The sequence below is a fragment of the Plenodomus lingam genome (assembly GCF_022343315.1).
Source record: "Plenodomus lingam strain CAN1 chromosome Unknown contig_8, whole genome shotgun sequence".
Lineage (NCBI taxonomy): Eukaryota > Fungi > Ascomycota > Dothideomycetes > Pleosporales > Leptosphaeriaceae > Plenodomus > Plenodomus lingam.
In genome coordinates, this window is record NW_027093972.1 from 1307048 (window position 1) to 1331362 (window position 24315).

At 51.8% G+C, this 24315-nt stretch overlaps 10 protein-coding genes across 10 annotated transcripts; 5 read left to right on the top strand and 5 right to left on the bottom strand.

Moving 5' to 3' along the window:
- Positions 1–392: 392 nt before the first annotated feature.
- IAQ61_010498 (uncharacterized protein) lies at positions 393–848 on the top strand (the record flags this gene model as incomplete). Its single annotated transcript, XM_003841834.1, has 1 exon — positions 393–848. One exon carries the CDS (start codon positions 393–395, stop codon positions 846–848), a length of 456 nt encoding a protein of 151 aa, XP_003841882.1.
- Positions 849–3060: 2212 nt separating this feature from the next.
- IAQ61_010499 (uncharacterized protein) lies at positions 3061–3452 on the top strand (the record flags this gene model as incomplete). The annotated part of the gene is made up of 3 exons (XM_066098807.1): positions 3061–3196; positions 3253–3278; positions 3360–3452. 3 exons carry the CDS (start codon positions 3061–3063, stop codon positions 3450–3452), a joined length of 255 nt encoding a protein of 84 aa, XP_065951352.1.
- Positions 3453–4391: 939 nt separating this feature from the next.
- On the top strand, positions 4392–6413 carry IAQ61_010500 (uncharacterized protein; the record flags this gene model as incomplete). Its single annotated transcript, XM_003841836.2, has 3 exons — positions 4392–4926; positions 4978–5327; positions 5383–6413. 3 exons carry the CDS (start codon positions 4392–4394, stop codon positions 6142–6144), a joined length of 1647 nt encoding a protein of 548 aa, XP_003841884.2. The 3' UTR covers positions 6145–6413.
- Positions 6414–8399: 1986 nt separating this feature from the next.
- IAQ61_010501 (uncharacterized protein) lies at positions 8400–8737 on the bottom strand (the record flags this gene model as incomplete). The annotated part of the gene is made up of 2 exons (XM_066098808.1): positions 8400–8522; positions 8651–8737. The coding sequence occupies 2 exons, from the start codon at positions 8735–8737 to the stop codon at positions 8400–8402; spliced, it is 210 nt and encodes a 69-aa protein (XP_065951353.1).
- Positions 8738–9025: 288 nt separating this feature from the next.
- On the bottom strand, positions 9026–11192 carry IAQ61_010502 (uncharacterized protein). The gene is made up of 6 exons (XM_066098809.1): positions 11030–11192; positions 10874–10966; positions 10699–10817; positions 10404–10632; positions 10228–10328; positions 9026–10177 (listed from the first exon to the last, which is right to left on the bottom strand). Exons 1-6 carry the CDS (start codon positions 11079–11081, stop codon positions 9407–9409), a joined length of 1365 nt encoding a protein of 454 aa, XP_065951354.1. The 5' UTR covers positions 11082–11192; the 3' UTR covers positions 9026–9406.
- Positions 11193–11788: 596 nt separating this feature from the next.
- Positions 11789–13383, bottom strand: IAQ61_010503 (uncharacterized protein; the record flags this gene model as incomplete). The annotated part of the gene is made up of 6 exons (XM_066098810.1): positions 13059–13383; positions 12955–13004; positions 12723–12896; positions 12645–12685; positions 12176–12592; positions 11789–12109 (listed from the first exon to the last, which is right to left on the bottom strand). The coding sequence occupies exons 1-6, from the start codon at positions 13379–13381 to the stop codon at positions 11789–11791; spliced, it is 1326 nt and encodes a 441-aa protein (XP_065951355.1). The 5' UTR covers positions 13382–13383.
- Positions 13384–17167: 3784 nt separating this feature from the next.
- Positions 17168–19478, bottom strand: IAQ61_010504 (uncharacterized protein; the record flags this gene model as incomplete). The annotated part of the gene is made up of 3 exons (XM_003841843.2): positions 19212–19478; positions 18465–19163; positions 17168–18413 (listed from the first exon to the last, which is right to left on the bottom strand). The coding sequence occupies exons 1-3, from the start codon at positions 19253–19255 to the stop codon at positions 17168–17170; spliced, it is 1989 nt and encodes a 662-aa protein (XP_003841891.1). The 5' UTR covers positions 19256–19478.
- Positions 19479–20084: 606 nt separating this feature from the next.
- IAQ61_010505 (uncharacterized protein) lies at positions 20085–20726 on the top strand (the record flags this gene model as incomplete). The annotated part of the gene is made up of 2 exons (XM_066098811.1): positions 20085–20111; positions 20256–20726. 2 exons carry the CDS (start codon positions 20085–20087, stop codon positions 20724–20726), a joined length of 498 nt encoding a protein of 165 aa, XP_065951356.1.
- A 914-nt stretch (positions 20727–21640) lies between these two features.
- IAQ61_010506 (uncharacterized protein) lies at positions 21641–22917 on the bottom strand (the record flags this gene model as incomplete). The annotated part of the gene is made up of 3 exons (XM_066098812.1): positions 21641–22279; positions 22349–22762; positions 22894–22917. 3 exons carry the CDS (start codon positions 22915–22917, stop codon positions 21641–21643), a joined length of 1077 nt encoding a protein of 358 aa, XP_065951357.1.
- Positions 22918–23713: 796 nt separating this feature from the next.
- Positions 23714–24218, top strand: IAQ61_010507 (uncharacterized protein; the record flags this gene model as incomplete). Its single annotated transcript, XM_066098813.1, has 2 exons — positions 23714–23731; positions 23805–24218. 2 exons carry the CDS (start codon positions 23714–23716, stop codon positions 24216–24218), a joined length of 432 nt encoding a protein of 143 aa, XP_065951358.1.
- Positions 24219–24315: the final 97 nt, after the last annotated feature.

A 24315-nucleotide genomic window follows, 5' to 3' on the forward strand; every position in this document is an offset into this window, starting at 1 on the left:
TGTACGAAAGAGAAAGAATAGTTTCGGGGAGATGCTTCGATGTTTGTTCACTATCGGTGAGTGGTGGTATATTAGTCGGCCATGAGTTCATCACTGTTTAGACTTGTGTACGGTGTAAATGGATGTGGAAGCGGAGGCTGAGTATTCAACGAGATCTGATAACATCTCATGTGATAGAGTAGATTAGCAGTTGAGTGGGTAGCTGCTTGAATAGTGTATAATGTTTGTTTCTGGAATTACCTTGTTAGAAAGCTTGTTTTTGAGCTAAGAGAGCGTGCATAATGCGTGATGGATACTTTATGCAAGGAATACACTGTGATCGTGATTTAATAAAGTAGCTGCCAAGAGGAAAGAGACGAGAGGACTTGCAGGGTGTCAGCATCAAAGAAGTAATGGTATATTTCGATCTCACTTCCACCACAATTATCAATTTGTCCGCTGAATACGGCACACAGCTGCCAGCCAGAATAAGCTCCCAAGACTCGCTTTGGCCAACGAGGGCACAAAGTGGCCACCAAAATGAACCTTCAGATGCAATAAATATCCAGCAGCTGACTCCGTCCCTCCCCGCCCCGATGAACTGTGTCCGAGCCAGTCAGAGCAGGTCGTGTCGTCATCCTACTCTTGGTATTGGCGGCGTACGGGATACCTGCCATCTTGGCCGTGGAATCTCGCCGAGCGAGAAGACAAGACAGCGCCGCCTCTCCACTGGCCGTTCCGCCGCCGCCACCGCCGCTCAAAAGTACGAATTGCGCCCAGTGCACCGCCGGCTTGGAATTGATGTGAGGCAGGGATGCGACGAGATGGTAACATGGAGTCCCATACCAAGTTCCCGCTCTGTTTTCTAGAAGGCGTGGCGAATCTTGGGACTATGATTGCAGTGTTGTTGTTGATGATGATGAAGATGCTGTTTGGCCTGGTCTTACTGCGTTGGCTATGATTTTGAAGATTCTAATGCAAGTAAATACGGTCAGATATGCGGAGGGATGGCATGACTCCCCGATGGAAAGAGAGCCGTGCAGCGCTTACAGGCCCAAAGTTCAGTGAAGATGGACATGGACATTCTTCGCGTACAAGACATGCGCCTTGGTCGACCACTTTCCGCTCCGCCCTGGTTGTACGACTGTCGACGCCTCAGGCTCATGGGTGCGGATGCAGGCTCGGGAGAGTGGCCTGATTCTTGACTAATGGGCAAAATGATTTGACCGAGACAGGCGAGGCCAAGTTCGTGGCGGGCCTCCGCCTCCCCGCTCGTATTTGCTTAATTGTACAACCCATTTTAAGGCTGTGCTCTGTCCTGCATGAAATTTGTTGAGTCTATCACAGCCTGAAGAGAAGCCCAACGTCTCGAGGCCTCGAGTCAGAGTTGGTAGTCGGGTCGCCACTCCTATTTCGTATTGCGGCCTAGGCTCCCCTGACCTTGCCGCCGTCAGCCTCAAGCCCTGAAGAAGCCGAAAGAACTGATGTTGTTAGCAATTTGTTCGCGACAATGGAGGAGGGGTTGCGGAAGTGCGCGGGTAGGTAGTCTTCATGCCCATGCCTCAGCCCAGAAGAGTGTCTCTGCTTAGCATACCAGTAGCAAGAGAAAAATGGAGTTCGGCTCGGGTTACCCGGTGAGCCTTCGGAAAACCTCCCAGGCTCAGACGGGAGAACATTCACTTTCTAACAATGCAGGGCCGAAGGCTTATGTATGCTTCCTTGAAAGCTTTCTCGACCGTGTCAACGTCTGCTTATCATGGGCGGGTCTGTGTTGCGTGCGCCAGCTTCACGATCTACACTGTCCATTCCAGTTTGGTCTACCGACGGCTTGTTTCCTCTAGGCAGCTTTCGAAACTGTCAGTCAGCCATGCTCGATGAGAGATTGAGAGTCACAGAGATAGCTGCAGTCTGATGAAAGAAGAACCGATCACGTCATTTCCGAGCTTATTTACCGACCGTGTAACTTCACTGCCACCACAGAGAGGATGACGCGCGGATGAAACCAAGTGCTGTGCATCACGACGAGTACCATGGCGGACTCTAGCTCTTCCGTTAGTCTAGGACAAAATCAATACGAGCAAGTACCTATGGTAGCCGGCGAGCGAGACGACGCGTCGACTTCGGGCACGGAGGAGTCCCAGCTCCGGAATGTATTCGTGTCCCCCCCATGGGAATTGAATGAGATTGGGAGGCAGCTGTAGCGGTGTAGATTAAAGTTCTGGGGGTCTGCTTTTCTTGTTTCTGACCATGAAGCAGAGAGAGCCAACATTCGCCTTCCCAGAATTGAAGCTGTTCTCCAACCGCCACAAAACCGCCCAACTTCCCGGCCATGGAGAAGATCGAAATATGCGTACATTGGCCCCGTGATGCAGGCAGATTCCATAGATTACCTGTGAATCCGTGATACATGCGATGGCTTGTCCGCGGACGGAGTGCGCATGTACTATAGTTGTTGCATGGAGAGAAGAGAGATCTGCAAGGATCTAGGAAGATCTCGGGCTTGGTCACTCTCGCCTCAAGCGCTTGATGCTGACAAGCCCTCGCCTAGAGCAGGTCAAATCGCGCCGATTTAGATGATGATAGAGGCCAGAGTTCCCTCTCTCGGACGTATCGACTCCGGCACTTGGGCCCGATCTGCAGCTTGGCAGTGCGAACTTTGGCATTGTAGCGCAGATCATTGTTCGCTCCTCTCTATTTGCAACACATTCCACGCGGCTTTCGAGTTGCTGGCCACGCTCAACCGCGCGTCATCCTGCAAACAAGCGCAGAAAACTGGATCCAACGGTTCCCCAGAAGTGGGTGGCAAGGCCCAAATGCTGTCATTACGTACAAAACGGGCGACCACTACTGCACCGTCTCCACAGTCGCACATCCAACGGCCCATGAGATGATGCGGCTCTACAGTCAGCCATGTTTCCACACAAGGACGATCAGAGCGCCCCTAAATCTGGTTGCAACAACCCATGGCATGGGCCGGCTCTCTGTGACAAGGGAGCCCGGCTGACGATCAAAACGAGGCTGTGTTCAAGATAACGAAGCAACAAAAGATCCCGGCGGCCCGCTGACGCCAGCCTTGGCACCATGAGTGTTGATGAGAAACGAGATTATCAGATGCCGACGGTCGACCTTTGCCAGTGTCACGGCCTCATGGCTTTCCTCTGGGCAGCCAGCACCTTTGTCCTCCTGATTGGCTTGGCACATGCCCAGAGCACTCCTCGTGAGTCTTGTTCATTTCTACAAACTGCCCAGAGGCTCAGGAGTAACACTGGAGAGTGCTGTACATTCCCCAGCCTGGTAAGGTGGGTGGAGCTTTTCCTTGGCTCGTGCAACCCACCGGCCCAATAATCTAGCCAATTTACTATCCCGCTGACACTGCCAAGTTTGGGCCCGCTCCGCCTCCCGGTACAGACTATGGCAGCGCCGCAAGCCCCCTTTCTTCATCGAAAATCAAATTGCTGTGTCCGAATGATTAGAGTTTGTACTACCGACCAAGATAGTACAAGCCTATCAGGGTTCAGACAGGCGGCACATGGGTGTGGCTGAAATCTACAAAGCCCATGTACCGTAGTGGTCTCGACCAGACTCTTCCAATGGTTACATGCGTGCAGAGGAGAGGGATAGTGCACCGAAGATGGTGGCAAGATGAGGTCACCCTGAAGAAAGGAAAACAAGAGAGAGAAAAGAAGAAAAAGAAAAAGAAGGGCTCCCTTTGAGCCTGCATACTTGGTCGTGTTCGTCGACTGACTGTTCCGTCGGGTACCGTGGGGAACCAGCTAAGATGGACCGGAGCCCATGCATCTGCGACTCAGATCACTGCTTATCGGCCCTCTGCAGATGGCACCCAAGCTTCGGGCTTCCCAAAGTCCAGCATGGATAAAACAGCAACGAACTATTCCCTGCCATGGGCGGAATCAAGGACACCGTATTGCCTTGGCTGTTCCTTGGTCCTGTACCCTTGCGTTGCTTGTACCTGCGGCATTCGGTTCACATTGCACGGCTGTTTGACTACCACGTCACCATGGGCAATGAGAGTCGCACCCTGCCTATGCGCGAGCTGTCAAGGAGTGGAGCTGCAATAGCCTTGTCAATGGCACTATATGGATGGGTAGGCAATAGGTGTAGAAGCCTTGGGCTTCCAAGTACATAGCCCAGACCCATGATTTGGTACACATCCGCCCCCCCCCCCGAGACTGTACATACTTATACCTGCACTCCCCACGGACGTTGGTCGTGCGCAACGCCGCTTCCTCTGCTATCAGTGCGATCCATTAGGCGCGACCTCTCCCACACGTGCCCCCTAGGTTGGGTATCTGCATCGCCAATCTTGCAAACACAATCCCACGTATCCGGATTGCTCTTGCCTGGCTCCAAACTTCCCGCACTCCTTCTTCACCGTTGCTCACTTTGAGAAGATGACCGGCCCCATGGCTTCACCGTCCTTCGACAGGCAAAGTCGAAAGGACAGTTCAGCTTCGTTGTCGTTGTCGATCTCCAGCTCAGGAACGTCAGCCATGGCAGGAAGTGCATCATCGGCTCTGAACAACGAGCCAGACTGGCCTCGATCATGGCGAGCCTATGCTTGCATGGTAGGCTGTGTCTTGCTCATGTTCAACTCCTGGGGACTTGTGAATGCTTACGGTACTTGGTCTTCCTACTACGTCGGCCACTCTCTGCGCAATGTGGACCAGCTCAAACTCAATCTGATCGGATCAACACAATCTGGGATCGTCTTACTTTTATCCAATCCTGTTGGTCGATTACTGGATGCAGGCCATTTCCGCAAGGTCATCGGCTGCGGTACCCTTCTCGTACCTCTCGGTCTTTTTCTGCTGTCCGTGGTACACCCCAGCGACGTTGAAGCCATTACCAGCTACTTGCCCATCTGGGCGACGCAAGGACTCGTGATTGGATTGGGTATGAGCACCTTCTTTGTTTCGAGCTCTCAGAGTAAGTCACTGCTTTCCAAAGACGAAGGCGCCCGTGCTAATGACCGTGTAGTCGCTTCCACATGGTTTCCAAAGCGAAGGGGCCTTGCTGTCGGCTATGTCGCTTGTGGTGCCAGTTTAGCAGGAGTCGTCTATCCAACAATGCTTCGTTATCTGATCGCACTGGTTGGCTTCAACGATGCCGTCCGCTATGTCGCAACTCTCACGGCAGTTACCTGCCTGTTTTCGTTCATTTTCTGTACCCCGAATCCAGAACATGATCACCATGAACCCAAGAAATGGGCCGCGGTTGAAACCTGGTTTGACATGGACGCATTTCACAATACGGCTTTCTGTTGGTTTACTGCGGCCGTTGCCTTTTTGTTCCTGGGTTTCTACCCCATCTTCTTCAACTTGGAAGAGGTATGTAACCCGTGCGCCTAGGCCTGAATTACGTCACGTACTAACAGCAAAACAGTGGGCATCGGTCAGAGGCTTCGGCGTCCGAATGGCGACCAAGAACGCCGACGATGCTGCCGTGGAGGACAGTTCTAACAGACCTCTGGAGACCTTTTGGCTTCTCACCATTATGAACGGAGCATCCACCGTCGGCCGCATGCTTCTAGCTCATTTCGCCGACGTCGTTGGCGCACTCAACATGCACATTGGCTCTACGATCGTCGGTTCCCTCCTTGTATTGATACTCTGGTCGCTTGCTGGATCCGAGACCGACGCCATCGCATTCTGCGTCGTCTTTGGGCTTTTCTCAGGCATGATCATCGGCTGCCCTCCAGCATCGGTTGGAAACATTTTGAATTGCACCTACACATCAAAAGAGCTTCAACCCTTGTCGAAGCAAAAGCTGGGTCACTGGACTGGCATGATGTACTTCTTCGCCGGTGTTCCAGCCCTTACTGGCCCTCTCATCGCTGGCAGCCTCATCACAAAGTACAAGACTTACCTCACCGTCCAACTGTGGTCTGGCACATGTCTAGTGGTCTGCTTCTGCTGCATGATTATAGCCCGCTGGTACCTACCATCGTACAGCGGCTTCACTGCCAAAGAAGAAGTTGTTCGCTTCTTGAAGCAAGACTACCCCGAGAAAGAATGTAAGGAAAGCGAAGCCACCATGGTCGAGGCTCCTGAGGCGCTCTCCCAAGCTCCTACACGAGTCGCAAGCACGATGCCTTCGCGACACGGATCTTCTGAGAAGGTCAACTCGCCGGGAGATGTGGTGTAAAGAGGATGGTTGCGTTGAATGATGTTACGACTTCACGAGACGCTTTGATGGGTATTATGAGTATGCAGCCTCAGGGATTGGTGTCTGATAGCGATTTTCAACTTCTTTCCGTTTAGGTATTCATCTCTTTTCCTGTTCCCTTTTGGTAGTGGGAGGCATCGAGGCATTGGCTCCTCCTGTACCCTCAGCTCCGTCCTGTTTTCGAGATACCCGCTATGGCCACGTAGGCGCAGGGAGCTCCTCGAAATAGAGTCGAGCATCAGCTCGCGGAGTGCCTCAACAGCACTCATATTGCGACATTACCACGTAGAGTTTCTGTATCATAGACTTCCTTTCAATCTAGATTCATTTCATAACCGTCGTCTATCTCGACATTGCAGTCACTGTGAATCAAAACATGCTGCAGCAAGCTCCCCAACCGACGCATGGCCAACTCACATTAAGATAATGCGTTGCGAGAACACAGACATGTCGCAACTCTCACCTCACCGCTGTATGACCTCCGTATTACAGCCCGACCTGCAGTCATCATCACAACCCCGACTCAACAACGCATTCAACCAGGGCCTTCACAGCCGTCGTCATCCGTATAACCCCGAACCTCCCCATCCAATCCTGTTCCTACCCCCAAAATCCATCACCCTTTGCCATTTCATTCCCCTAACACCGTTCATCCCCCATCCCCCCCAATCTCGCCCCAACGCACGCCCCATAGCGCCACTACCGCGGCTAACCCCACCAGCCGTCGCCACATCAAACAGCACCACCGCTTTTCCACACGGAATAGCGCATCGCGTGGCGTTGTTGTGCATGCATCCGCTGTAGAATGTATAGAGCTGATCATCGCTCATCTCATCTCGCATATGGTATACCGTATGAAACTACAGGAAATACCTTGAACGTACAGTATACACGCACGTATACACACATGTACATGCATACACGTGCGCTTCGATAAGAAAATGCATTGCATTATGGCGGAGAAGCACGACGTATAGCACCCTTGGGTACCGGACTGCATTGCTGAACCGAGACATTACCTACGATATGGTACCTAGACTTGACTCGATTGTGTAGTACCTACTATGCTATTCCGCCCAGTTCTTCACCCCGCTATTGCAAGATGAGATATAGCGGGAAAAAAAGGGGAAGGTGGCAGTATACACCGAATTAGGGTTGAAGGCGTGGTGGTACTATACCGGTACTTTACGCTGTGCATGATGCGGATCAAGTTAGTCTAATGAAGGACTGTGGAGATTGAGATGCAGATGGCGGCTGGCTTGGGTTGAATTGGGGAGGTTGAGGACGCGTACATGTTGACCGTTGAGGGTGTGGCGCGGGTTACCGGTACTTGGCATGTGGGTGTATTGTGTGATTGCAGTGGATGCTGGAGTAGGTACCTACCTACCGTGCCTATCCGCTCCCGAACCCGTACCCGTATCTAGAGTAAAATATCCCTCCAATATGCCAACCAGCCCTTCATCTCTCACAAAAAAAGCCCCCCTTACCACCCAAACACCCCCCCAAACCAACCCTTCAAACCCGCACCACCCACATACACTCATCCCGCCTCCCCCCACCCATACACCCACTCCACCTCAATCGCACAAAACAAAAGAAAAAAAATCCCGTTTGTGGGGCGAAACCCACTCCTCCCGCTACTCCAAACCCACATCATTGTACCACCACTGCAACGCACCGTGCACGCCTACTCCACTCCACTCCACTCCACCTCCATCCCATCTCGCATACACATATACACATATGCATACATATGCACAAGTCTGCACACGCACTCGCACCAACCAAACACCAGGGCCAGGGAGGCTCTGTCGAACCCAAAGTCTTGGGGTCTGGTGTGCATGCTGCGAGGCCGCGGTTTGTCTGGATTGGGTAGTTGGGATCTAGATTAGGGGAGTCTGTTTTGCGGTTTCTGAGGGGTGGGTGAGGGGGGAGGGGGGACTTGGCATGTGGGACGAGGAATGTTTTGGTTCAGGGAGGGGGTTGGGGAGGGGGATCTGGGGGGCTAAATCGAAGTGGGGGGGTTTGTGATGATGATTATGATTATGATGATGATGATGATGATGATGATGATGATGATGATGATGATGATGATGATGATGATGGGGTTTGGTGCAAGAAGCGATGGGGTTGGTAGGTTGGATTGGCGAACGTGTGATATGTCTAGGTGGTAGCGGTACTTTGAGCTGAAGAAGGAATGCATGCGGATGTGTGAAGCTTCGAGCTTTTGGATTTCATTTCTCTTTCTTTAATCTTTCTGGCTCAGCTTGGCGGATCGTAGATATGACGGTACCTAGGAGGCAGCAGGCCGCGAGGAGAAAATTGTCTTCGTCCTGGTCATCATAGTCACCGAACGACTCAACTCAGCATAAAAGTGGTCGCTGCACATACATAGATACCTACACCGTTCCACCATCCCATCCACACAAACACATCAGCAAGAAAGCCCACTACCCTTCAAGCACCTGTATTTCTCAAAACATACCCCTCCCTCTCCCCTCTCCCATCCTATCTCATCTGCACCCCTCTCCGTGTCCGTACCACCAGTGCAGTCTTGGCCGTCTCGCGTCATGTTACACCAAGGCGGCTATGTCTACTGTAAAAGCAGCGAAAAGCCAAGGCTCCGCCGTGACGCGTTTGCGGCACCCTTGATCGTATATGTGTGGGTGTGGCGTTCGGGATAGAACGGCTGTGGTAGCATAGTGTACGTATACTTTGGGTTGTTTGGGATGAGTCGTGTCGTGTGATTGATAGTATGTCATGGGTACTTTATCAAAGAGGATGAGGTCTCGCTTGGCGAGCGCACGAGAGACGGTTAGGGGCGGAGCAAATGTGTCAGTGTGGTGTGCGTCGATCTGGTCTTGCCCTGTGTAGACAGTATGTCCTAGCAGTAGATTGAGCCGTACAAACAGGCGTGGACACTAGATCTCTGTAAATTCCAGTTTCTCTGAAGACTTTGGAAATAGAATTGAAGGGGGATTATTATCATTGATATCTGGATACGCGTAACAAACAAGCAATGTGCATTGAACCATCAAAGACGACATCAGGGATATACCTCTACGCAAGCAAAGGACGCCGATTATGCGAATTATGCTCAGACCTTCAAAAGACCTGCTGATACTGCAATGCTAATGATGTGGATATCTGGCGCTCCCTAAAACAACGTTCGAAACTCCCTAATCCAGAATTCATGTCAAGATTCGTGTGGCGAGCCAGACGGCCGGCCTCTCAAATCTTGCTAAGCAGATGATTGCAAACGTCTTCCCCGCGGTGGGGGAGGTGCGGGTGCTGCAGGCTTGCCGAGACTCGGTGTCTGCACACCTGGTTTCTCGGTATGCGTGGCAATCTCAAGGACGCTGTTTGTACTTTCACCCGCTCCGTGTACGCTCATGCCCAGCGCGCGCCGAGCAAACTCCTTCTGGCCGTTTGCGGATTGCTCAGCTGGAGACTGTGCATTACTGTGGTCGTTGGCGGAATCGCCACCTGCAGTGCTTGCTGGCGGTTGCAACCACTGCACACTGGTGCAACGTTTGACAAGTCGTACGGTAGTGTCATCGACTGGCGCGAAGTGGTTACCACTGGATACAAGCACATGTAGAAGTCGAAGGAGATCTTCTCGCTTGTAGTGTGGTGGTTTGCTGATTTGACTGTGTGTAAGGATGGGATGAAGCACCCTTAGGTATGTGTGCCGTAACGCATTAGCGGCGGGAGAGTCACGAGGCAAGTCGATAAGGTTACGAAGTATAACATCCACTAGAACATGAAGATCGTTCGTGTAGAAGTACTCGGCGGTTGAAGGGCTCCCGAAGATGAGGTAAAGAACTTTGAGAATAAGAAGTTGAAGGGACGTCTCTGACTCCCGGTTTAGAAGCAGAATCAAGTTGCAGCCAAATGTTTTGTAAGTCATGCCATGAGTCGATAAAGCTTTGATCACTCGGTTCGTTATGCCAGGGCGTCCGTCGGCATAGCGACTCGTAGAAGCGACAAGGTACTGTTCGTTCAAGACCAGCTGTCACACAGATTAGCTTGACGCAATCGAGACAAGAGCATTCGACGGACCAGAACACGAATTACTGGATAATGGTAAGGATCCTCGGAATCATGAGATGCACCCTCGATGATACCCAGTAGAAAAAGAATGAAGTCATCGGTCACAGCGACTATGCACAGATTGAGTCAGCCTACATGGCACGTCTTCGATGCCTCCACAACAGCAGAGGAGCCATTGCACATACGGAAGTCTTCGTAGGTCAAGCGCTGTATACGCGAAGATTCGTACAGTAGCTCAAGGAGCATCTGGTGGAGCCGGACGTCCTCCTGTACGCTGTCCATTTGCACAAGTTCGACGAGCCGGGCAAAGGAGCCTTCCGAGTGCATCATCTCGAAGACTTCATCGTCCTTGCTGTTCTTTCCGTCGTATAGCAAAAAGGCGGCTGTAATGTGGAGTGTCGGATTGTCCTCTTCCTGCGATCTGATCAACCCTTGCTCGTGTGTACCCTCCTGTCCGCGCCCATGACATGTCACACGCACCTGCAGAATGCAATATATTATCTGCCGACGCACATATTCCCTATGTGAAGCGAAGAGCTCACCCTCGAGCAAGCGAAAGATGCATTTCGCGATACTGTAGTCGGTCTGCAGGTATTCGGCTGGTGCATGACTGATTAGTGGCCAGTCGGGCGGTGCCAAGTAGGTAACGGCATACATTTATAACTTGTGGTTACATTCAGATAGGAACGCAGGGCGTTGTCGATGGCCTCGTGTGCCTGACAGCGAGTCGATACAATGTCGTCGAGTTCTGTGTGGCGCGTCAGTGAGGGTGGTGTGCAACAGGCGGGGTGACCAAGGCGGAATCATTCACCATCCCAGAACTGCTGTTCATTCTCGAGGTTGTACGACACCTCAAATGCCATGTCGAAGTCGCGGCGGGTCTACTGCTGCAATCATCCTCTCCAGCGACGCAGGCTTTGGGCAGAGGTCGCGGAAGGCGCAATCTTGTTGTTTGGTGTTGTTCATGTTGCCGAGAGTTCGGCGTCACCTGGTCTATTTTAGGCATAGCCAGCTCATCCATACAACAGCATCCATGGCCGGGGATCGCTCGCTGGCCAGGGTGTGTCAACGTGTGACCATTTCATCCTCTATTCTAACAGACATGCAAGAGTCACGCGGCATTTTCTGATTCATCTGCTTCTATGGTTACTCTATCGTAAACTCGAAAGATTCATATACATGAAACCTCATCTTGGTCATGCTCTTCGCCACATACCACTCTCATTCTTCACCCATGTTTTCACTTTGCCCCCCATCAATGATCATTTGGGAATTGAAATGTGGACGCTGGATAATACCATACCATTTTTCTTCAGCGCTCCGTCAAAGGGCAGTCAAGTATATTGAAGAATTATTGGGCCTTTTCTATTTGGGCTCCCTTACCTTGGCCAAGTATCTGTCAGATCTACTTGATACCACGCATATGGTGGTTTGATGGCCCATTCATATAGTGAATGAGCAGACATTTATGATGATTGCTACTATTAAAGCCAACAGCATTCATTCATCAAGCAAATGGTGCAGCGCGGATATCTACCAAACCTTCATCTCCAGAACGCAATTTGATCTTCTACGGCCTGTAGCTTGCACCCGGGAACTTGTTGAACAACTGATTATCAAACGCAGCAAGCTGAGGGCAGTTCAACGACTGCGAAAGGGGGCCAAGCTGCTGTCTTGCCCATCCAAGCACCGATCCTACCGCACCGAGCAGAGGATTACTGATGTCGGGTAGCCCAGCAAGAGAAGCCTGAAGCAAGAAACACACGCCGTTGTTGCCCTCTGCAAGATCGGCGAGGTTAAACACGCCACCGGTCCAGTCTGTCATGTCAACACCCGCAAAAGAGTCGACAGTGCCAGTGTTACCACCGAAGCGTATGCTGCCGGGGTAAATCTATCAAGAGAGGCAATTAGCTGTTTGCATTCAACACAGAGGGCTGAAAGATGTTTTTCCACTCACAGCATTGTTGGCAAGAAGGTCGGCGACGGCTTTCACACCGTTGTACGCCTCGATGCCACCGGGCCTCTTGTACCAGTTCTCTGGGATACGCTCCTGGCCAGGGTTATGTACAAAGTTGCCAGGCTCACCGGTAACGGCAAAGAACTGTTTGAGCACGTCACGGGTGAGCGTGCCACCAGGCACTTCGGCACTGTGATTCGACATGAAGTTGATGACAAAGTTGTGCGCAACGGGCGCTACTAGGCCGGAAAATGGTCCGGAGAAGTAGTAGGGGTTGTTGAGGATACTCCAGCGAGTGACGTAGTCAGATTGTTCGGCAATGTCGTCGAGTGTGTACTCTTCGGCGCGGGCGTAAAGGGCTTCCCATGAGCGCATTTGGAAAACACCGACGTTACCGCCGTTAAGGTAGGCATCACCCTTTAAATTGTTCAGTAAATGGTCTGTCGCGTAGTGCAGTTGTAAGACGTACTCTGACAATCGATGCGTCACCTTCATACTGATTGTGTGTGCCTTTGGTTTCCATGAGCGCAAGTCTACTACTAGCTACAGTTGTACTTGCCTAAGAGTCCACTTGCCGGGAACAGAGGAAGAGCGGGTGAAAATTCACCACCAATGGACCATCTCGAGGTGAGTGGATCACCGGAGAGAGCAATGGCAATGACAGACAGCAATAGCGCCAACTCTGGAGCCATGTTGTATGCGGCTTCTAAGCCAGCCATAGCTGTTCGGCTTGGTCAACTACGTCCCCATCACACGGTTATTACGGCAACCCGACTTACTCTGAGTGGTCGACACGATACCATTGCGAGGAATGAAGCCGTGGTTGGCTCTGTATGTAAAGTCAATAAAAGAGTTTGATAAAACACATCCTAGGAGAGCTCACGCAGCATTGAGACCTGGACACTGGCCTCGACGGTCACCCGATCGGGGTGCAACAAACTCATTGCCACTGCCCTGGCTGACATTGACGTATTGTGCTTGTGCGTCAAAGGTCGGTGCTAGCGAGCCAGCTCCTGTGTTCGGCCGACCTGTGCGGAAGAGCGGTTCGCGCGGAGGTGGTTCTTCGCGTCTGAGCAGCCTGTCGTTCATCTCCATGACATGAGGCCATGCTGTGACAAGGGGGAGGATGGAAAGAAGAGGAAGAGTGTTTAGGATCATTTTGAATATAATGAGAAGGTACTGTGCTGTCCCCGGTAGCCAATACATTGCTAGAAGGGAGGATGGTATTTATGTAGAACTTTGAAATCGTTCGAAGAGTGCATGTCGAAGATCCCCTACAAGTCGATCACTGAAGCCCAGCGCTTTGATATTCCCTCTGATTAGTGGGACATTCATTGCGGGGCAGATTAGTACGAAGCAGCCTTGGAAAAGTCATTCATCATGTCACTAGAGAATACGCGTGGTAGCGTGGACAAGGTGGAGAGCGGCATCGTGAGTATCCGAATCGTGGCAGGCCAGGGGTTCATCATCCTAAGCCACTAATACTCAAGGACCAAGGATCCGGCTGAGAGCTTATAACGTCATTCATATCAGGGAAGCTCCTTGGTATGGTATTGTTAAGCACAATTGCGTGCCTAGCTAAATTGAATAATGCCATCAATGTCGTACAGCAGTGTCATGACGGTCCAAAGCGTATCTTGCCTCTGGTGTTTCTTAGCCGGGCTCAATTGGTGATTCTTTTGTCAAGGAGTACTAAGCTCATCCTGTGTAAATAAGCGAAAGTCGAATGGACAGAGGATAGACATGATCAGCCCTCGCGCAAAGATGATCATTGTTTCTATAATTCTTTTGTTTCCCCTTTTCCGCCACATACGACCACAGGACACTGAAAACTAGGCTTCCCGTCCGCTCAGCCATATATAAGCAGTGTACCGGCGGATTAGTAGTTAGGTGGGTGACCACTAGCGAATCCCCGCTGTTGTATGTTTTTGTTTTTTCGAGTGTTGTGAGCTGGTGGTAGTGTGTGAAGGAAGAGTGTATGTTTTTGCTATTTACATTATGTTTTTGAGTCAGAGAGACATGTGTATTTTGCGGGAGTATAGATGGAGTCTAGGCTGTCTCTACGTCACAGGGGTGGACAGCCGTATATCAAGCACTCACTTCTTTTCCCAGCGCTTAGGGATGCAAAGTGCCGATAGAGTAAGGCCGTTGTCAGATATCCAAGGAGATATTCAGTCTTCCTTGGGAAACATGACGCTGCTATATTCAAGACCATCCAGTCTTTGCGGCCTATCCTCTCCACGATATAGCATCTTGCATGCCACTGCAGCTCAATGCTCGGTGCGCACCACGAATGAAGCTTAGCCGACCACCCAAATGCCCAAAGGAGAACCTAGAACCTGTCGTATCTCATCGTAGATCTCATTGTTCCCCACCACCCACAGAACAGATTTATTGCCGCCATTTGACACTTGCCTGCAACGAGCCAGCCCCAAGACAAGCCAAGCTGCTCTGCTGATATATCCCACTGCCCACACTGGACGCGCCCGCCTGCACTGTTGTAAAGCCGAGCCAGGCGTGCGAAGAAAAGCGGGGTGAAGCAAGCGGAAGCAGCAGGCAGTGAAGTGAAGCAGAGAAGCGATGGATGGGCTAAGCAGTATTGGGGTGCGGATAGTCCCTGCGCTAAACCTAAACGTGCCGCCGCGAGTCGAATTACCCCACATACTCGGCATTTCTACTATCCATCTTGAGACTCGATGCCCTGGGCTGTTTCTCGATTCGGCGTGCAGATTGATATTGTGAAGTTGCTTTTGCTGGTGCTGGGAGGGAGGATTGACTCGTGTGGGGAGGGGAGGGACCGTGATGCACGCGCATCACCTATGGGCGTGGTGGTTGGTATGACAATAGTTCCTGCGTGTACCGAGGCTGGTTTTGCAGGGTGGATATTGGGTTGGGGTCTGGAGAATGTTGTGATGGATTTGAAGGGGTGGATATATTGTAATAGATATAAAAGGGTATACCTAGGGCAGAAGGAAAGGAATGGCTTGTTAGAGTCATTATGGGTGGATGTATCTCTTTGTAAATTGCAGGTAGATGCGTGCCAAGCATCCCGACGAGTCCTCACGACGTCCTGACGCCAGGGATGGATGGGAAGCTAGGTGATATACTCTAAACCCCAACCTATCCATGGAGGACAGCCCCCAAATCCACTACTACTACCAGTACTATCCTGCCAATGTAAAGCGAGTTCTTGCCTCTGGTTCAAGCGCATTCACCGATGACACCACCGTGCTCAAGTACCCACTTGCCCCCGGCAAAGACACGATCCGCCTGGAGACAGAAGGAAAGCTACTGAACATCATCGGACCACACGAGCGCATCATTCGCCTAAAAAGGAATCTCAGACGACGGTCTCTACCTCGAACGCGCACCCAACGGAACCATCGCCCAACACATTGAATCTCACAGCCCTACCATCTCCATCCAACAGCGACTAACCTGGTGCCGGGAGACGGCCGAAGCAATCGTCCAACTACACACCCACAATATGATCCACTGCGGAATCCAGCCCACAAACCTCCTCCTCGACTGGGATCTACACATCAAACTCTCCGATTTCCAGGGCAGCTCGTCCCCTTACTGTATCGTCCTAGCAAAGGACCACATATCCGCAAACTTGCAATAAACAATCCAAGGGTTGCCACATTTGCCTCGTTTTGAACTTGTAAGCAATCTAGTCTGGCTGTCGTGCAAGATCGGGGTGTTAGAACAAATTAAGTATGCAGTACTAGAATTGTCGACAACACTGCCGCGCTTGCCTAGTGGGGACGTTGCCCCACAGCCATGAACAGACTCACTAGAGCCAAGCTAGAAGGCACAGACCCCCGCTTTCTCTCTTTAAATATCTCAGTTGAGATCTAATCTGCTTCCTTCTACACTTTTAAATCCCCTACAAGTTGTCGCAGGAAAACAAGACAGCTAAATAAAAAAAAAAAAACCCCCCAAAAAAATTGCAAAACATACAACAGCGGGGATTCGCTAGTGGTCACCCACCTAACTACTAATCCGCCGGTACACTGCTTATATATGGCTGAGCGGACGGGAAGCCTAGTTTTCAGTGTCCTATGGTCGTATGTGGAAATATTCTTTGCAGGATAGTATTATGTAGCAAATATCAAAACTCTCAGACACATGAAATTGATGAGACATCGAGCCCGAGAATGGGGTGGCGGAGGTTCGAATGACGACAATACAGGGAAGCTATCAAATTGTGCCAGGTAAGTTGAGGTGTGGGAATAAGGTGACTGGCGTTGGACAGCTTGAGATGTACTGTGTCGCAACGGCGCCGCCGTTCACATTTATTGGCCAACAAGCTTTAGCTGAATGCCGAGACACTACGTTTTTGTTTAAAAGCTACCGTACTCGGCATCAGAAGCGAGTTAGGACAATCCTATCCATGAAATGGCTACTCCTACTAGCCTTAATTCGCTAGATAGCAGGATTGCCCTACGCTGGGGCGATGTAAATTCCCCGTGTAATCGCCACAACCTCATGCGACTAATAAGACGAAATATTCCACCAGAAAATATGAGACTGGCACACTCACAAGCTGGCCGTAAAAGCTTAGAGTACTCTTGTGATCGATTACGCTATATTTCTTCATTGCTAAGTTACATTGCGGAAAAGACGACAAAATGGCGAACAACTGACATGTCGGCGTAGGTTACGATATATAACTGAGAGTAGAAGCTTGACCAAAGTCCAAGGAAACCAAGAAAGCAAAGAGCAAGGTGCATAAACGTTAATAGACCAAAGGCGCCGAGGACTGGAGGAGATTGGGAGACCAGATCGATCATCGGCTAGAACATGGCGCAGTGTGTTGGACACACGCAGATTTGCCAGGTCGGAAAGGCTTCTCCCGCTTCGCAAATGATTCTGAAATGTGGGAGTTGACTCTTATCTATCATATCGTACCACTTACCTTTGTGGCGTTGGACTAGGAAACTCCGAGGTGATGTCTGATCCCCGCCGTCAGCACACGTATACTGTGTCTTAGTATGCCTTGTTCCGCTCAAGCTTCTTCAAACCCTTCTTTTCATTCTCTTTGTCGTGCTCAAACACCAACTCCAATCTCTCCTCTGTCTCCCCTGTTTCCCCAACGCTGACAGTGGCCACTCTGATGCCCACATTTTTGCGAAACGTCTCCATTGAGTCGAGGCCAACCGAGATATGTCCAAGATCACCCGGATTCCTAGACTGGAGCGCTAGCATGATGAGTTCCGTGGCCGAGTTCCAGGCCAAGGATGTATGGCCGGTCACGTTGATGTAAGTGAGGTATGTGAGGGTGACTACGCAGTATGTGACGATGACTGCGACTGCGAGTTGAAATGACACTTGGGTAGAGCCGTAACCAAAGCCGAGTACGCATGATTCGACCTTGAAGAACATGGAAGAAGACGATCTGCCCTTACTCGGCTCGCTTTGTCCGATAACGAGATCATGATCAATACCAAGCTCGCTTTCGATGGAGCGACCAGGATATCGCGCTAGCTCAGCGAGAAAGAGAGCTTGCATGGATACTGCTGCGTCCAAGTCGGAGGTACTCCACATCCACTTTGAGAAATCGATCGAATAGAGCGCGGCTACACCCTCGACATCAATGGTGATTGGCCTCAGATTGGCTTTCGTCGTAAGCATATTTATCTGGGGCCATTCAGTCTGTATAACGTCGCCCATATTGCTGGCACAGAATGAAGTTTTTACCGTCCACCAGAATGGCGAGACAATGCAGGTCATAACGTCGGGCGGCGCGGTCCCGTGCGTCAAGTAAAATAACCCAAGAAGCGAGGTTGGATCATCTGGCATTGATAGCCAATGGGATGGATGAATATCTGGATTATCAGGAAGTCCCGTCTTATTTAGCAGCTTGGCGTACAGGTCGGCCGCGTTGGGAAGGATTCTCGGGGACCCGTTTCTGGGAAAATACTGGATCTTGTCCGTGCTGTTGTTCAATGTGCACGAGACCATGACCACAGGCTGGGTTGTTTCGAGAATCCAGTTGCCTGGTATTGAGCCGTAGTTTTGCAGTTGTAGGCTGCTCAACATTGTGGGCATTGACATGATGGACCAATTACCCGCAGACGTATTCGTTTGAGAAACCCTAAGATCCAAGTGAAGAGTCACTCTTTGGGCCTTTTTTGAGATGTCAGGCACAAAGTACTGCAACTGGTTTTGCGATTCCGAGGCACTAACGCTGCCCTTTCTTTGCTCCATCTTCTTGACAGTTTCGTAGTCGTTACTGTTGCAATCATTAGCTCTAACACATGAGCGAAGATGCCAACGCGCTCACAAGGTCAAGTTCTGGGTCCTGTCTATATAATCTGGAAACAGACCCGCTTCCGAGGTGTTCAGGTAGCGGGTGGTAGGGTGGCTTCTGTGCGGCAACCCCGGTCGTGGAATAATCAGAATAGCGGATGAAGGACCAACAGTTGCGGTTATGAGAGTTAAAACTGACACCGACAAAGCAAACATGATCTTACGCCACACACTGTAGCTAGGAGATAAGATGGCAGAGACAAAGTCCAGCGACCATAGATAGGATAATCGAGGGGCGTGTGCGGCTCCAGCTAGCGCACCGAATGGCAGAAACCCCTCAAGCGCTTGGACTCGTATTGTGTATAGGAGTACATCAATAATTGATGCCTGCATGACAAGCTCATGGGCCTTGGCTATGATTTGTAGGGTTGTTGCGTTGTCTGAGGTTCCACCCACCCAACTTTTGGTCCAGTAGAGGGCTAGTAAGGTGAAAGCTCCTGCTAGAGGGACTACATGAAGAAGGCTGATCATGGCTGCCATGCGTCGACTCTGATATGAAGCCACCTTCGGTCGCTCCACTGGTATCCTCCGGTACATTCCCCGACAAAAAAGAGAGTTTGGGAGTAGAAGTCGGGCATGTCTCAAGAAGTCTTGAAACATCGTAGACTGTGGTAGGGATACAACATGTCCGTTCTTTACTGGCCGTGTTTCTAGGAGGCTGGCGGCTGAACTCCTGCACAGCTTAGTAAAACAGACCAGCAGTGGGAATGGGTATACGCACGATACTTCGGTCAGTTCGCGCCCAAAAAGGGCTTTGCCGTGCATGTCGCCGGATAGGAGGAGGGGGCAAGTTACGCTGAGCGTATACACCTCGAGCTACGTCTTATGCTTTAGCCGTCGGTTCAGAAGCGAGCATGAAGTTCGCCGAAGAGGGAAAGACATGGAATCGAAGATATAAATGTCGCCATCGGAAAACATATGTGTAGCATCGGGTGAGACGCTGTTATACTGCATGCTCAGCTGCGATTTGACGAGGCCGAGCCTAAGGGTAGAAACGTATCCGTGTGAAAGGTCATCGTCCGTGCACCAGTAGTTGCTGATTATGAGATTCTATACATGTAGGCAATCAAAGCAAGTCGCAACCACTGAATCATGCCGTGTGTTGTGGCGTGGCGTTGCCCACTACCGGTCTGATAGCTGTGGAGAAGCACTTCGCAAGCAGCGTCTCTGTCTAACACATGATCACGGCGGCGTCAGGCAAAGCCATATCTCTCTGATCATCTCAAGGGTACCCATTGATAGGTGAGGGGTAATTTGAGCCGTCGCTGACTATCTTGTGTTCGGTCGCAGAAGGTGCCGACCCATCGTCGATAGTGTCCTGAACAATAGGTATCTGACAGCGATTGCGGTCCCCTCGGGGATTTTCAATCTCTTCACATCCAGGGAAACCAGTCGTCAACGCCGTATAGAGGCCTGGTGTGCCTGGGCCACAGTCCAGAATTGAGATACCGATAACTGTAGGCCACAGCTGCCGTGACGAAATCTGACACCTTCAGTTACACCGTGTGGTCGCCAGCAGAACACGAAGCGAGGATCGCGCATTGCGTCGTGTGTTTGCGGCAAGACGAAATCCCTCAACACCCGCATCTACGCTATGCAGCATGGCCAGTATGAGGGCGTCGTATTCCGCGACCATTCGAGTGCATAGCATCACCCGCGCAGAGGTTTGCAGGCGGTCATCTTGGCCTAGTATCTTAAATAACTGCTCCCCAGGCCTCGCATGATCGAGTCCAGCCGAGGTACATGAGACGTACGACGTCAACAGGATTGTTTGTCAGCTGACAACGTCAACATCCAAACAGCTGTCCGAAACAGGCAGCGTGTTGCTCGACGGCTGGAGCAGCGAACCCTGCCGGTTCTAGAGTACTGTCCGCGCGATGACCCGTTTGAGGCAAATGTCAAGACGGATCTGTTTGCCCTGGGTTGCACGATTTACTTCATCATGACCGGTCATGCCGTGTTTCCTGATGTGGTTGACGGGGAGGAGGCTTGGCATGAGACTATCGAACGTCGATTTAGGGACCGGGAGTTCCCGCAGGACCGACATGTGTGCGATGTAGTTACTGGCAAGTGCTGGAACATGGAATACGAGGCTGCAGAGGATGTGGTGCCGGATTTGGAGAGTCTGGAAGGTGTGCATGTCTCCGAGGATGGGTGGGGAGGGACATGTGAAGTTGGGTATGTGGGAGGGGGGGGGGGTTTGAAATTATCTAGATCTGAGCTTCGTCTCCCTTGAAGAGACACGCCGACTTGAATCGTCACTACAAAGCACAATCCCCACACCCCCAACAAATAAGCTACTTCAACTCTCGGCAGAATCCCAACCCAACCCATCCCAACACTCAAAACCACGCCCAAAACCAAATCCAGCAATTAAAGCAATGAGCCAAGCCAGACTTCAAATTTCCCATTGAAGCCTTGGTTACCTAATCCACAAATCATAAAGTGAAAATGCACCTACCTACAGTTTGCAAACTCTTGAAATATACAAGTCTCGAAATATACAAGTCTCAAAAGCTAAAACGTTAAAAAGTCTAGTCTTAATCGGACGTCAACAACACCGCCTTACAGTCCTTTGCATCTCTCTGTTCAGCCTGTCTCGTATTCATCCGCCTCGATTCAAGTCACTTCAATCCAAACCTATACTATTCACTCCCATACGATTCCTACCAATACCATCCACCCTCATACCATTCACTTTCATACCGCTCACTTTCATACCATTCACCCCCCTACTACTCCTCCCAAAGAGAAAAACATGTGAATATACTGGACTGCCTTCTCCATTCCCTCCCCAACACTCCAACTCTGCAGCACTGCACTCTGCAGCACTCCAGCACTCCAACACTCCAACACTCCAACACTCCAGCACTCCAGCACTCCAATCCCAAATCCATGTCCAAAAACCAAAACCAACACCACCGCAAAACGCAAAAACAACAAAACGACGAGGCCAAGAAATATAAACGACTCAAAAGACCAAAAATCCTTGAAAAAATATGTATTCACCATCATTCCACGGTTAAAAGAAACAAGAAAAAATCTCCCCTGTAAAGGAGATGGAAAAACTACCAAACCCTCCCAACCTCCCTCCGCCCGACAAACCACAGTCAACAAACTACAAGAAAATCCCCGTCGTACAACACTCGACTACACACTCCTCTCCGGGCCCTCTCCTTCCGCCACAACCGCCACACCCAGCCCGCGATCCGGACTCTGCAAAACAAGCTGCTCGTGTCTCCGAGCACGAATGAAATCACTGACGCTCTTGATGAGAATAAACCAGCCCACAATCATCAGGCCATACGCAATCCAATCGCTTCCCGTCACCGCTCCCGAGGCCCCAACGGCCGACGAGGAAGCTGCCGAGCCTGCGGCCCCGGCCACGCTCTCGGGGTCAAAGTCGTGCGAGTTGGGATCCGAGGGGACGCCGCCGTCGAAGCCTTGGCCCGGGTCGTCGTTGGCGCCGCCTCCTCCTGTACCTGCGCCCCCGCCGTTTCCGCCGCCGGGGGTGAGGACGGCGGAGCGGAAGCCGAAGCCGAATTGGACGAGGGTGATTCCGAGACCAGCGCGGGATCCGTTTTTGGCGGCGTGGGTGGTGTGTAGCAGGTAGGTGAGCAGGAAGCCGACGAGTTGAAAGGACATGGAGATCATGGCGTTCCACATGAAGCTGAAGAGGGAGCCGACGGGGAGGCCTTCGACAAAGACTTCGTCACCGAACGTGCCGGGGGCGAGAATGGTGGTTTCCCAATAAGGTGGAGTGGCATCTGCGGCGGCTTGTTCGTATGTCTGGGTTCATAGATGTTAGCAGATGTCCATGGCTTTGGCTGCCATGTAGGGACAAGATAGATGACGTACAGGAGGCTTTTCCTCGGCATCCTCCCCCCTCGTTGGTTTCGCACTCAGATTCGCCCAGACACCCCCATTGCCCCCTCCATACACCCTTCCCCCTGGCGGTGCCTGCGCAGTCGGGCTAAAGGCCGGCAACTCGGTCACTCTACGCTGCATTTCCTGCGGCCGATCCTGGCCATCCGTCGACGTGGGGTTCCCCCGCATCAGCCGCTGCCGATCATCCCTCCCATCGCCATCCTCGTCGTCGTCGGAATCCGAGTCGAATGTGTCGGCGAGGGTGCGGTCTTCATCATTGGTCAGCGGGTCGTCCGATAGCAGATGCGCTCGTGATGTGGCTGTGGCGTTTGGTGAAGATGCGCGGGAGCGAAAGGACGGGGGTGGCGAGGCGGGCGGCCACTGTTGGGGGGTGGGTGTGTTGGACTGTGAGTCGTCTTCATCATGGGCGGCTACCTGGAAGTATGTTGTCAATACATGCGGTGTTGCTGACGATTAGGGAGCAGGGTGGAGGGGGGGGGGGGGGCAAGAATGGGGTATCGCAGGTGTAGACGTACCCTCTCGTAGCCTTGGCTAGGCATCCTCGACGTGCGCAGAGGCCCGCTTCGTCGCGATTAAATGATGTAATGTCGTGCAAGTAGTGGTAGTCGATGCAGTGGCTGTATTTGTAGTTGTAGTTGTAGTTGTAGTCGTAGGAAATTAGGGCACAGAAGGCGAGCAAGCAAGCAAGCAAGCAAGCGAGAGTCGAGGTGAGGTGAGGTGAGGTGAGGTGCCGGTGCAGTGCAGTCGAGTGTGGTTGTAGTGTTGTCAGCAGGGCAAGCGCAGGAGCTGCATGGGCGGCGCAAGAGGCAAAGGGTGAGGCGGCGACCGGCGGCAGAACAGCAGAACCGCAGAGAAGAACGAAACGGGGGCAGAATCAAAACTGTCGCACGTTCAGTTCAGTTCAGTTCAGTTCGAAGGGTGAGCAAAGAGGCGCATGTTACCCAGTCAAGGCCAAAGCGCCGTTTATTGGTAATGCAACCGTCAAACGTCAAAGGAATCGAGGCCGTGAACCGTGGCGCAGCAAGTTTCAGTTCAGGCCGGGCACGCACGGGCCGCGGATTTGCCGGCCAAAAGATCCCTGCCGGCCAGAAGAAGCATCATCGACTTTTCTGGCCTCGGTCGATATATTCTTCGTCAGTGCCTTGCTGTTGGGGGAATTGTGCAGCTTCGATGCTGGACACTCTTTTTCACTACTCGTACTCTACTCTGCACGACATAACACGACTCCATTAAACAATACACGCCAGACACAACATACCACAACATACCACAACATACCACACCACATCGCATCGCACCCTACCTACCACCACACACCACCACCCACCACCCACAATGACGACCCCACAAACCGTAAGCCCCCTAATCCCCCGAACCCCTCCTCATCCACCCCAAACTAACCACCACCACCCCCCCCCCCAAAAAGATAGCCCACAACTACACCCGCCTCCTAACCCTCTGGCCCAAAGACGCCCTCCGCCCAACCCAACCCTTCACAACCGCAATCCTCCACCGCGCCTCCCGTTACGGCGTCTCCCCTCCCAGCTCCTCGAGCACCCCATCCACACCCCCCAGCTCTTCCTCCTCCCCGCCAAAACCCTCCTCCACATCCCCCAGCGCCCCAGCAACCCCAACCCACGAACACCCCCACCTAAACGCCCTCTTCTCGCTGCTCGAAAACCGGTATACAAGGAAATACCCGCTCTCGCCAGGGGTGCTGAAGCCCGTGTCTGCGCCGCTGCATTATGAGAATTTGATGCGGGAGATTGAGAGGGCGCCGGGGCGGAGTTGGTGGGAGGCCAAGATTGAGGCGTGGAGGGGGAAGATTAGGTGGGCTTGAATGGAGGGGGGAATGTATAGTACATGTAGATTGGGCTGTTATTTGGACTTGATTGGTAGTTGTTCGGAATATGGCATTCGTCATTCAGACTCTTGAT

Coding starts and splice junctions, on each gene's coding strand:
- IAQ61_010502 (XM_066098809.1), bottom strand. CDS start 11,081: ATGGCATTTGAGGTGTCGTACAACCTCGAGAATGAACAGCAGTTCTGG. Junction 10,818..10,873: donor TGTAACCACAAGTTATAAAT/GTATGCCGTTAC, acceptor GTCATGCACCAG/CCGAATACCTGCAGACCGAC. Junction 10,633..10,698: donor TAATATATTGCATTCTGCAG/GTGCGTGTGACA, acceptor ATCAGATCGCAG/GAAGAGGACAATCCGACACT.